The 12,384-nt window shown below is 41.2% G+C and overlaps 2 protein-coding genes across 6 annotated transcripts in view; one reads left to right on the top strand and one right to left on the bottom strand.

The window, feature by feature from the left end:
• LOC115188438 (periphilin-1-like) overlaps positions 1–9,215 on the bottom strand; it is a 28,449-nt gene extending 19,234 nt beyond the window's left edge. For 2 of the 5 annotated variants that reach the window (XM_029747301.1, XM_029747306.1), the window contains exons 1-5: positions 9,147–9,193; positions 8,491–8,561; positions 7,902–7,966; positions 5,329–5,547; positions 2,650–2,726 (exon numbers count right to left, since the gene is read on the bottom strand). In XM_029747301.1, coding sequence (XP_029603161.1) covers positions 2,650–2,726; positions 5,329–5,547; positions 7,902–7,966; position 8,491 — 362 coding nt within the window. In that variant the 5' untranslated portion in view covers positions 8,492–8,561; positions 9,147–9,193. Of the gene's footprint in view, positions 1–2,649; positions 2,727–5,328; positions 5,548–7,901; positions 7,967–8,490; positions 8,562–8,697; positions 9,111–9,146 lie in introns of those variants that run through there. The other 3 variants (XM_029747303.1, XM_029747304.1, XM_029747305.1) reach the window with 3 other exon arrangements.
• A 41-nt stretch (positions 9,216–9,256) lies between these two features.
• LOC115188440 (zinc finger CCHC-type and RNA-binding motif-containing protein 1-like) lies at positions 9,257–11,906 on the top strand. Its single transcript, XM_029747308.1, has 8 exons — positions 9,257–9,391; positions 9,551–9,664; positions 9,994–10,022; positions 10,275–10,386; positions 10,478–10,585; positions 10,703–10,812; positions 11,024–11,096; positions 11,231–11,906. The coding sequence occupies exons 2-8, from the start codon at positions 9,581–9,583 to the stop codon at positions 11,378–11,380; spliced, it is 666 nt and encodes a 221-aa protein (XP_029603168.1). The 5' UTR covers positions 9,257–9,391; positions 9,551–9,580; the 3' UTR covers positions 11,381–11,906.
• Positions 11,907–12,384: the final 478 nt, after the last annotated feature.

The following is a 12,384-nucleotide window of genomic DNA, read 5'->3' as shown; positions in this document are numbered from 1 at the left end:
ACGGTGGATCAGCACTGGAGCCTGTAGTGCTGCCAGGACAGACACGGACAGGGGGGAGAGAGGAGTGACCCCGTGGTCGTAGGGGTGAAGGTCGGAGACCAGTGAGACAGGCTCCTAGACAGGGGAGCGCCGGGCTGAGGTAGATGGTATACAGATGAGGTACCGTAGAGACTACATAGCACCACAGCAACAGAACACCACCCTGGTCACAATCTGAGCACCAAACCTGAAGAATCTTTACATTTCCTCTCATGTCTGACATTGTAAAATGAGGAAAAAGTACTGCTACAGATTAGGACTGAAAATCCACAAGAACACCACGAATCAATGCTATTCCCAAAATGTATTGGGACAGAAACCTAACCAACTACATATTTATCTAAATATCTTTAGGCTAAATGGCATTTCTAAGTGTTTTTAATGACTCTGTTAAAACTGGACCGTTGCTCTCTGTGCAAAGGCTAAGCCCTAGTAGTTATATCTTCCTAAACACACATCTGTGTTCGCAGCAGTAAAACCAGGAACATTAGTTTACCCTGCAGCGCTCTCTCTCCTCTCCTGTTGGGATGGTTGATCCTCTCTGGTTTGTTGCCCTCGCTGATTATGTGCCTCCTATACGACAGGCAGCAGAATGACCCAGCCAGGCAGGCAGGCAGGCCAAGGGGCAGGAGGGGGTATAAACAAATGAAAGGCACCTGGTCTCAGTGACCCCAGCCTGAACCTCATCATCTACCCCCGTCCTCCAACCAACCAACCAGCAGCTTGGAGTGACCGACCTCACAAAACTTTAATGACCCAGGGGATGCATCCCAAATGGCCCCCTATTCCCTACATAGTGCACTGTGGGCTCTGGTTAAGTGATGCACTATACAGGGGCATGGGTACCATTTGGAACGCAGACAGGGTGTTGTTTGAAGGGTACCTGACCTCGTCTGACCCCATCTGTGCTCAAAGCAAATGGCCACGTGTCTTTACTGCCGATCCCACCCCTAAATATTACCCTACTACTTTCACCTCCCTCTTCTGAACTGGAACTGTGGCCCCTGGCTGTTTAACAGTGGGCTCTAACTGACCAACGGGGTGAAATCAAAAGCCTAGGTGTTGAATTAGAGACGGTTGTTCAAGTAGAACATATTTTGTTAAATTGCTGCTGTGTTGATTAAGTAAGGAGGTTGTTCTCACTCTCAAACCTGCGGTTACTGTATTGTATATATATATATATATATATATAGCAGTCTTTAAATCCTGTAGAATGCCTGAACGGACTTCAAAATTACTACTTAAATGTACATTATCAGTGATCACTAAAAGGAGAACTCAATCTAATGACTCTAGTCCTGGTGATTACAGTTCAGGTCAAGAGTGCAAATGTATGAGAAATACAGTTTGAACATCAGTCAACTTCAGGTTGAATCAGACTAAGTAATCTCTCAGTCTCTTTATGCGTCCTTACCTTTACACTGTCACGACAGGTAAATATGCCAAGACGAATAACAATGGCCAGACCTAACTAACCGGATTGCAGAGGGCCTCGGGGCGTGTGACTATCATAACCTCTCAACATTAACTTGATTTATCACAGTAATTACTTTCTCTATTATTTCACCTGAGGAACTGAAGGTGGGAGAAGAAAGAACCTACAGCCTTGAACACCTGGCCCTTAAAATAACAGGTGAGTTCTGCTGCTGCGTGCATGTACCTCTCCTGACCCTGGGACAGTCACAGAACCCTGCTCTGTCACACTCTGGCCATCACATTACAACGTCGTAGTGTAGTGACTGCCTTACACAGAAAAGACCCATGTCCTGTTTTGACTCCTGTCATAGTGATGGTGCTGTCCGGAGGGTGACTCAGTAGACGCCATTGTTATCCCTGTACCTTCCTTCACCTCTATCATGTCAGGTTACACCAGACAGACAGAAAGATAGAGTTTTAAAGACTAGTATGCGACCCCGGGCTGCCACAAGGAATGGTACCCTCATCGCTGTGCAGACCTGGGTTCAAATACCACTTGAAATCTTTTCAGTTTTTGCTCTAGTCTGCCTGGAGTGTCAGATGGGTGGGGATTTCTGTTTTGGGACTATTTTATGGAGCCATTCAGCCAGGCAAAGCTCAATCAAGCCCAGATAAAATATTTGAAATGCATTTAAATACCATTTGAACCCAGGTGTGGCGCTCTGTGAAAGCAGAGCAGCAGCAGTAGACCCTGAGGTGTTTGTGTGTTTCTCTCCCAGTCCCAGGAGAGAGCTATGTGAGCAGAGAGGTGGACGGGGACCGACGTGGCCCAGACCTGATGCCTATGTGATTATTCTCTGGTACTATGAAAACATTTCACACAGAATGAGACACACAGATACGCAAATCAGTACAGACATGGCATGGGCTTCAGTCTACAGGGCTGATTGGGGAGGCTGTGTCAAAAAGACTGGTTGTCATGGTAAACAAGTGGTGCAACAATGCCATCTTCTGGTCACTTACATAATGACAGTGCATTATTTTATCTGGGGGGGTTCAGGAGAGCTACTTGTAGTGAAACAGAATGGTGATCAGTTTGGTTACACAAGGTTAGACTACTTGAAGATTAAACTCCAATTCTCCTGATGAAAGTTTCAAAACAAATATCCAGCAGTGTGAGACAGTTGCGCCTACCTGAATTCCATCTGGCGTGTTGTGTGGGGGTCCTCTCTAGGAGGTGGTCTAGAGGGGTAGGGGTACGGCTCCTCCGGCTAGAACACAGACACAGGGGATGACTTTTATTGTTTAAAATTAACCTGTTCTACATGGGGGGCTGGCAGTACTGAACAACATATCTACAGGTGTCCCATCCTGAGAAACACACTGTGATGCTTCTGTTGATTAGACAGTACTGAACAACATATCTACAGGTGTCCCATCCTGAGAAACACACTGTGATGCTGCTGTTGATTAGACAGTACTGAACAACATATCTACAGGTGTCCCGTCCTGAGAAACACACTGTGATGCTGCTGTTGATTAGACAGTACTGAACACACAATTGAAGTCAGAAGTTTACATATACCTTAGCCAAATACATTTAAACTCTGTTTTTCACATTTCCTGACATTTAATCCTAGTAAAAGTCCCTGTCTTAGGTCAGTTAGGATCACCACTTTATTTTAAGCATGTGAAATGTCAGAATAATAGTAGAGGAAATTATTTATTTCAGCTTTTATTTCTTTTGTCACATTCCCAGTGGGTCAGAAGTTTACATACACTCAATTAGTATTTGGTAGCATTGCCTTTAAATTGTTTAACTTGGGTCAAACGTTTCTGGTAGCCTTCCGCAAGCTTCCCACAATAAGTTGGATGAATTTTGGCCCATTCCTCCTGACAGAGCTGGTGTAACTGAGTCAGGTTTGTAGGCCTCCTTGCACGCACACACTTTTTCAGTTCTGCCCACAAATTTTCTATAGGATTGTGGTCAGGGCTTTGTGATGGCCTCTCCAAAACCTTGACTTTGTTGTCCTTAAGCAATTTTGCCACAACTTTGGAAGTATGCTTGGGGTCATTGTCCATTTGGAAGACCCATTTGTGACCAAGCTATAACTTCCTGACTGATGTCTTGAGATGTTGCTTCAATATATCCACATAATTTTTCCTCCCTCATGATGCTATCTATTTTGTGAAGTGCACCAGTCCCTTCTGCAGCAAAGCACCCCCACAACATGATGCTGCCACCCCCGTGCTTCACGGTTGGGATGGTGTTCTTCGGCTTCAAAGCCTCCCCCTTTTTCCTCCAAACATAACGATGGTCATTATGGTCAAACAGTTCTAATTGGTGTTTCATCAGACCAGAGGACATTTCTCCAAAAAGTACGATCTTTGTCCCCATGTGCAGTTGCAAACCGTAGTCTGGCTTTTTTAATGGCGGTTTTGGAGCAGTGGCTTCATCCTTGCTGAGCGGCCTTTCAGGTTATGTCAATATAGGACTTGTTTTACTGCGGATATAGATACTTTTGTACCCGTTTCCTCCAGCATCTTCACAAGATCCTTTGCTGTTGTTCTGGGATTGATTTGCACTTTTCGCACCAAAGTACATTCATCTCTAGGAGACAGAACCTGAGCGGTATGACGGCTGCATGGTCCCATGGTGTTTATACTTGCGTACTATTGTTTGTACAGATGAACGTGGTACCTTCAGGCGTTTGGAAATTGCTCCCAAGGATGAACCAGATTTGTGGAGGTCTACAATTATTTTTCTGAGGTCTTGGCTGATTTCTTTTGATTTTCCCATGATGTCAAGCAAAGAGGCACTGAGTTTGAAGGTAGGTATTGAAATACACCCACAGGTGCACCTCCAATTGATTCAAATGATGTCAATTAGCCTATCAGAAGCTTCTAAAGCCATGACATCATTTTCTGGAATTTTCCAAGCTGTTTAAAGGCACAGTCAACTTAGTGTATGTAAACTTCTGACCCACTGGAATTGTGATACAGTGAATTATCGGACTGTAAACAATTGTTGGAAAAATGACTTGTGTCATGCACAAAGTAGATGTCCTAACCGACTTGCTAAAACTATAGTTTGTTAACAGGAAATTTGTGGAGTGGTTGAAAAACAAGTTTTAATGACTCCAACCTAAGTGTATGTAAACTTCTGACTTCAACTGTATCTACAGGTGTCCAATCCTGAGAAACACACAATGGTGCTGCTGTTGATTAGACAGTATTTTCTAAAATATTATTTTCCAATCCTCTGTATTTGGTATTTTATTAGGATCCCCATTAGCTGTTGCAAAAGCAGCAGCTACTCTTCCTGGGGTCCACAGTTACTCTTCCTGGGGTCCATGCACCAATGAAAGTCATTGACAGAGCATCTTCGACTCAACATGTAATTCTTTATCTGAACACCAAGTGGTGTCAGAGGTTGAAATAAACTCCTCCTCATAAAGTTGGCGGTGTATATAATGGATTTCTAGCTGTACTATAATCATATACCCTATAGCTGTAGCATTGACTGCACTCTGACCTAAATTAAGTACTTCAATCAAATGCATTTATACAGATGTTTTTATATCAGCAGATATCACAAAGTGCTTATACAGAAACCCCACCTAAAACCCCAAAGAGCAAGCAATGAAGATGTAGAAGCACTTCCATTGTGGTGTTCACATTCTACTCTGTCAGAGAAATATTTCTTGCAGCTTCTCAAATCATACTAATGCAATCGATATGGGGCACATTGTTTCGTGCTTGTAAACCCAGCATGTACAGTAGATTGATGGGCAGATATTATGCTTCCTTGGCATAAGGCTTCAATTGTGCATATACAATAATGGTTTATTCATTGTCTGACAACCCACTTACTCTCCGGGAAGGTGGAACACCTCTGCGCTCGTTAGGAAAATGAAGGCTGTCGCCAAGGTAGCCTCTTTGATCCTCGCCATGGTAACCTCGAGGGCCTCCATTTGGATAAAAGCGAGGCCCGTCGTACTCAAACCCTCGATTGTACTCCTCGTCTGGCCTTCCGAAACCAGCCGGCCTCCTCTCTACAGGCCCTGCTCCAGCTGATCTGGGATATGGGGCCTACAATTAATTACATTTCGATGTGAAAGAAGAGAAAGAGAAACAAGATTAGGGTTGTCCTCTAGAAAGCTATTTACAATTTTTATTTCTAGATGAAAAGGTTTATTTTTGAAAAATCATGTAATTGTAATTCTCAGTGAATCATAGAATTCATGTAATTTTCAGGATAGAAACAAGGCACAGTTGTTCTGTGGAGCTCAGGAACGCTCAACTCTTTTCTCTTATATCAAGTAGAGGTTGACCGATTAATCGGAATGGCCGATTAATTAGGGCCGATTTCAAGTTTTCATAACAATTGGCAATCTGCCTTTTTTGACGCCAATTACATTGCAATCCATGAGGAAACTGCGTGGCAGGCTGACCACCTGTTACACGAGTGCAGCGTCAAAAGGACCTTGTGGCTGCAATGAGCCAATGTAAGGTGCTAGCTAGCATTAAACTTATCTTATTAAAAAAAACAATCAATCTTTACAATCACTAACTACACATGGTTGATGATATTACTAGATTAACTAGCATGTCCTGCGTTGCATATAATCAATGCGGTGCCTGTTAATTTATCAATATCAGCTGATGTAAGAAGGGCTATATAAATACATTTTATTTGATCATCGAATCATAGCCTACTGCAACTTTGCCAAACAGGTGATGATTTAACAAACGAGCATTCGCGTAAAAACCACATTCGTTGCACAAATGTACATAACCATAAACATCAATGCCTTTCTTAAACTCAATACACAGAAGTATATTTCTTAAATCTGCATATTTAGCTAAAATAAATGTATGTTAGCAGGCAATATTAACTAGGGAAATTGTGTCACTTCTCTTGCGTTCAGTGCAAGCAGAGTCAGGGTACATGCAACAGTTTGGGCCGCCTGGCTCGTTGTGAACTGTGTTTCTTCCTAACAAAGACTAATTAATTTGCCAGAATTGTACATAATTATGACGTAACATTGAAGGTTGTGCAATGTAACAGTAATATTTAGACTTAGGGATGCCACCAGTTCAACAAAATACGTAAATGGTTCCGTATTTCACAGAAAGAATAAACGTTTTGCTTTCGAAATGATCGTTTCTGGATTTGACCATATTAAAATGACCAAAGGCTCGTATTTCTGTGTGTTTATTATAATAAAGTCTATGATTTGATAGAGCAGTCTGACTGAGCGGTGGTAGGCAGCAGCAGGCTCGTAAGCATTCATTCAAACAGCACTTTCCTACGTTTGCTAGCAGCTGTTGCTGTCAACAGCGCTGTTTATGCCTTCAAGCCTATCAACTCCCGAGATTAGGCTGGCAATAGTAAAGTGCCTATAAGAACATCCAATAGTCAAAGGTATATGAAATACAAATGGTATAGAGAGAAAGTCATAATTCCTATAATAACTACAACCTAAAACTTCTTAACTGGGAATATTGAACCACCATATGTTCTCATGTTCTGAGCAAGGACCTTAAACGTTAGCTTTCTTACATGGCACATATTGGACTTTTACTTTCTTCTCCAACGCTGTGTTTTTGCATTAAAACAAATTGAACGTTTCATTATTTATTTGAGACCAAATAGATTTGATGCATTATATTAAGTTAAAACAAAAGGGTTCATTGTTCATTCAGTATTGTTGTAATTGTCATTACATTACAAAAATACAAAAAAAATACAAATATAATAAATAAATAATAAATATATAATAATAATAATAATAATAATAATAATAATAATAATACGGCCAATTAATCGGTATTGGCCTTCTTTTGGTTCACCAATAATCGGTATCAGCGTTGAAAAATCATAATGGTTGACCTCTAATACCAAGGCGGAGTTGGGTATTGATAACTAGTCACATGATTTGCTAGCAACGATATTGAGTCACCATCAGTTGATACTTGTACAAATGTTCATTCTGAAAACTCTTACCTGTACAACTGCAGGTGCTGAAGTTCATACTTTTAATAAAAACTTTTATTGAATACAACCACCGACTTTTTCCTCATTTGTGTTGACCAACTTTTGTCCCAATTGAATCTCAACTGACGTAGTACGTCAAGACCACTAGAACCCAAATGAGGAAAAAGTCACTGGTTGTATTTTTATTAACAGTTTGAATTTCAGCACCCCACAGAAGGTACGGTAAGTGTTTACAGAAATATTCACAAGTATCGACTGACGGCGAGACAATGTGGTTGCTAGCAAATCGTGCGACCAGTTACCAATACTCACCTCCACCTCGATATAAGAGAACGGAGTTGAGCGTTCCTCAGCTAAGTTCTGTTAAGTATTATAATGGAAAGTAAATTAGTACAATTATAAATACATAAACCGAACAACATTTTCCACAGACAGAAACACTCACCGGTCTGTCTGGTAGGAAGCGTTCCTCATAGACATCCCTTATGTTTCGGTCTCTCCTGTAAGCCACTGCAAAGTAGACAGCAGGGGAGGTTTACGGTGGGTATTATTTGTGGAACGTTCCAACAGGAATCTGTTCCAAAAACGTTGTAAAGTACAAGGATGCCAACAAAGTATACAAAGTAGCATGATCAATTCACCTAGCTAACTAGCTGCCGAAAAAGCATCAACTCACCACGGAGCTTATCCTTAATGTTTGTCCATAGGCTACCAGAGTGAGGACAGACATTTTTCAGAATAAACGTGGTGACTGAAACTTAATGAAATAGCCCACCCCCTACCCGGTATCTTATTCTGCCACTATACAACTTTGTATGCGTTGTTTGTTGGCAACCTTGTTATTTACGATGTTTTTGGAACAGATTCCTGTTGGAACGTTCCACAAATTACACCCACCCGGAGGCTTACACAGTTAATGACAATCAAAGTTGTGGTAGGTGTTCATGAATATGCCTACATGTTGACCTGGTGGAATTGTTCAGTACGCATAACTGGAAACCTTTTTGGAGGAAAGCAAGATATTTTCCACTTACTTGTTTTGTCTGGACAAGTCTATGTAGTAGTATTGGGAGTGGGTAATGCCAATAGAGACAGTCAATACTAACTGGGGAAAAGAGAAGATGTTACGTATTAGTTTGACAATACTGCATGGTGTGCACATTAGCTATTAACAATGTAGGTTAGGTAATCCCAAGCATAGAGATATGTCAAATCAGTATGTGTGATAGTATGGCACCTACTGTAGCTAATAGCTAGCTCTGATCCAGAAGTACTGGCAGGATGTTAGCGCGCATTCCTCTGAGGCTCAGCCATAATCTTTGGCTCAGCGTTAGAAAGCCGCACTAGCTAGGAGTTAACTAATGCTCGTCTTCTTTCAAACAAACCTTCAACCACTGAGATTAGTGATATGAAAACACCTCTTTCTACTGGCTTGTTAATTAGCACATAACGTTGTTCTAATATATATTTCGCAGGTTGTGTAGATTTAACTGCTAGCTACGTATGCTTACGTTAGCTAGCTACATGCTCAAGCTAGTCCACAGTCCATGCTGAGTTAATTCGCTCAAATCGAAAACAGTATTTAGAACAAATACATATTTACTAACACAAGCATGTAGACACGCTATAAACGATACGCACGTTGGAGAAAATAAAGTCGTTTTCACAAAAGATATGAAAACAAGCTCACCATTACCTACTTTTCACCTTCTTCCGGTTGGCGCATGTACACACTGAATTTTGATTGGATTGACAAAAAGTCAGTCACGTGAAACGTCATATTCCTGTGACGACGAACAGTTCTCCATTGTTTTTGGCAGCTAGATAGCAAATACATGTTACTGATATTGAATAACTAATAAAAAACAACATATTTACCAATTTCTTTTGCCCACACTACTCAATAACTATAAATCACCAATGGTGTCTCGCTAGGTAAGTGATTTATTCGATTCCTTGAATGTGTATTTCCAGGTAATACACATCTGATTCGAGCTAGCATCACTGCTAGATTGCATATCGCTCAATGAAATAGATAACTAACTAGCTAACTAACTTCAATCTGAATATTCATCACCATTAATCCGTTTTCAGTGTCTGTCTCACTCTGATGGTGAAGTCAAGATGAGTGGTGGTTTGGCTCCCAGTAGAAGCACAGTCTATGTGTCCAACCTGCCCTTCTCTCTAACCAACAGTGATCTACACAAGGTAAAACCATTTTTTTTAATCTTTATTTAACTAGTCAGTTAAGAATAAATTCTTATTTTCAATGACGACCTAGGAAAAGTGGGTTAACTTGTTCAGGGGCAGAACGACAGATTTTTACCTTGTCAGCTCAGGGATTTGAGCTTGCAACCTTTCGGTTACTAGTCCAACACTCTAACCACTAGGCTACCTGCCGTAATGTCTCCATATGTAGAGTAATGGGATATAACTACTTAACCCCTCCCTACCACTATTTCACAAGTTCATGATCCTGCTGTTTATGCCATTTGTAAAAATGACCTCAAATAATGTCTTGGATCTTTTAATTTCAGCTTTTCACCAAATATGGAAAAGTTGTGAAGTAAGTAACTGGTATCAAAATAATGAGCTATACAAAGCTCAAATACAAACCCAAAAATGGTCACATGCTTCGTAAACTAACAGTGAACTTCCTAGTTACTGGTCCGTTTCCAATAATGCAGAGTTAAAGACAAAGATTTTTTTTTTTAAATAGTGACACGATGAATAAATACACAGTGCTATAGATTTTTAGTTATTCACTATGTTGGTATTGTGGTGATCAGAGAAGATAATGATGGTCTCATGCTTTCAGGGTGACAATAGTCAAAGATAAAGAAACACGCAAAAGTAAAGGTGTGGCTTTTGTGCTCTTCCTGGACAAAGATTCTGCACAGAGCTGCTTTAGGTCACTCAACAATAAACAGGTGGGCATTTTTCCTCTCCCTGTTTTCATAAAAAGTCACATATCTGATGTGTTGTTTTTGCGTTAAAGTCCCCCTCGTTTTCGCCCCGCAGTTATTTGGAAGAACAGTGAAAGCGAGCATTGCAATCGACAACGGGCGAGCAACTGAATTTATCAGGAGGCGAAACTACACAGACAAGTCCAAATGTTATGAATGTGGGGTAAGTTGATACTCTCTGCCTAGATAAGCCATCTCCATTTCCCTCTTCATCCATCCGGAATGTGTATCCGGATGTTAGTGCTATTTATACAATATTTCTGTCCTTTTCACTTCATAGGATACAGGGCACTTAAGCTATGCATGCCCAAAAAACTTGCTTGGTGAACGAGAACCCCCGAAGAAGAAAGAAAAGAAGAAGAAGAAAAAGGTTGAAGAGCCTGATGAAGTGTAAGTATCTTATCAGGACATTGATGCCATTCTCTCGTGTTCACAAACGGCTATGATCGTGGTCAACAGCAACAGTAACTGTTCTATTTCAGATGGACTTTAGTTCAGAGATTCTTTGTTTGATTGTGATGTCATATTTCTCATTGTTTGTGAAGTCCTCTGTGTGTTTTGTTTCTATGACTTTTCTACTTTTTCCCTCTGTCGTTTACAGAGAAGAGGAGGAAAGTGAGGAAGAAGGAGAGGACCCTGCTCTTGACAGCTTAAGTCAAGCCATAGCTTTCCAGGTAAGTGCACAAATGTACTTCAAGTTGGGGGAAGTTAGTAGGCTATTGTATTACTTGAAACCCTCGATTTACTTGGAATTTGTCCTTATCTGACCCCTCTTTTAAAATCACACATGGGATCATGTGTTCTACAGCAAGCACGACTTGAGGAGGAGCAGCATAGGCGACAGCAGACAGCCTTCGTGACTGAGGAGGCCGGTCAGGCTTCTACATCAGACGACTCCAAGAAACCCAGGATCAAAAAGAGTGTCTACTTCAGTGACGAGGAAGAACTGAGCGACTGAGGGGATTTCACAGATATAATTCAGACTCTTGAGTAGCAAATATTTGAAAATGAACGGGACATTCTGTTTGTAAGGGCATCGTCGACCTGAGAAAAGATGAAAAGGGTTACAGTGTACCATTGCTTAGTTGAAGTCCTCAACTGTTTCTGTATCAGTATTTGTTCTGATCCTTAGTGTCCTTTTATAATGAGGACTCAGCCACTGTTCTTCGCAGGCATTGGGACAATGGGAATGGAGATTAACTGTGTTTCTGCTCTTTTCTTTTCAACAGCTGTGTAAATATACCATAGGTGTTTTACTGTCTTTTTTTCACCCTTCCTATGTATGTCAATATTAGGGGAAATACAACTATTCTGTTTCAAGATGGCCTACCACATCCCCATCTTTATGTGAATGCACAATTGATTTGAAAACGGTATTGAAACATCAGTGAAAGAGTAGAACACCACAGATAGCATGTGGTTTTTCACAATAATGAACCACACTTTTGCTAATAAATAGGAATAAACAACATTCAAGTCATGAACATTCCTTCCTGTATTTCAATATCGATCACAACTCCCCATCCACCAGCTGCTAACCAGAGACAAGGTGCCGTAAGGTGTGTGTACTGTAGTGTTGCCCTAATGTGTGCACCAGGCTTCTCTCCATGTTTTCTAGCAAGGCAATATTCCTTCCTGTATTTCATTATTAATCTTCCATTCTGTGGGGGCTACTCTTCCCCTCCAACAGCCGTTGACAGTACAGTAAGGTGGATGTTGTCCTGATGAGCGCAGTGTGCACCTCTCACATACGATGTGTTCCCTATCAGAGAGCAAGAGCTCCATGTGATGGAGTGTCCTGACAGGAAGCCAGGCGGTGTAGGCTGCAGCTCAGCCCTGGCACATTCTGATTTATACCTGCAAGGCCACGTCTCTGTTAGGCAGGTCATCTTCAAGAGCTACCTTTTAAAGCGACGGGATGGGAGGAGAGCCACTGAAGTTACGTTATACAGATTTATGCTT

Source organism: Salmo trutta, unplaced genomic scaffold (genome assembly GCF_901001165.1).
Source record: "Salmo trutta unplaced genomic scaffold, fSalTru1.1, whole genome shotgun sequence".
Classification (NCBI taxonomy): domain Eukaryota; kingdom Metazoa; phylum Chordata; class Actinopteri; order Salmoniformes; family Salmonidae; genus Salmo; species Salmo trutta.
Note: the sequence above shows the minus strand (reverse complement) of the source record. Positions and strands in the feature narration are given on the sequence as shown.

Excerpts from the sequence above, each read along its gene's own strand:
- LOC115188440 (XM_029747308.1), top strand. The coding sequence starts at position 9,581 with ATGAGTGGTGGTTTGGCTCCCAGTAGAAGCACAGTCTATGTGTCCAAC. Across the intron at positions 9,665-9,993 it reads CCAACAGTGATCTACACAAG|CTTTTCACCAAATATGGAAA; the intron begins GTAAAACCATTT and ends TTTTAATTTCAG. Across the intron at positions 10,813-11,023 it reads GTTGAAGAGCCTGATGAAGT|AGAAGAGGAGGAAAGTGAGG; the intron begins GTAAGTATCTTA and ends TGTCGTTTACAG.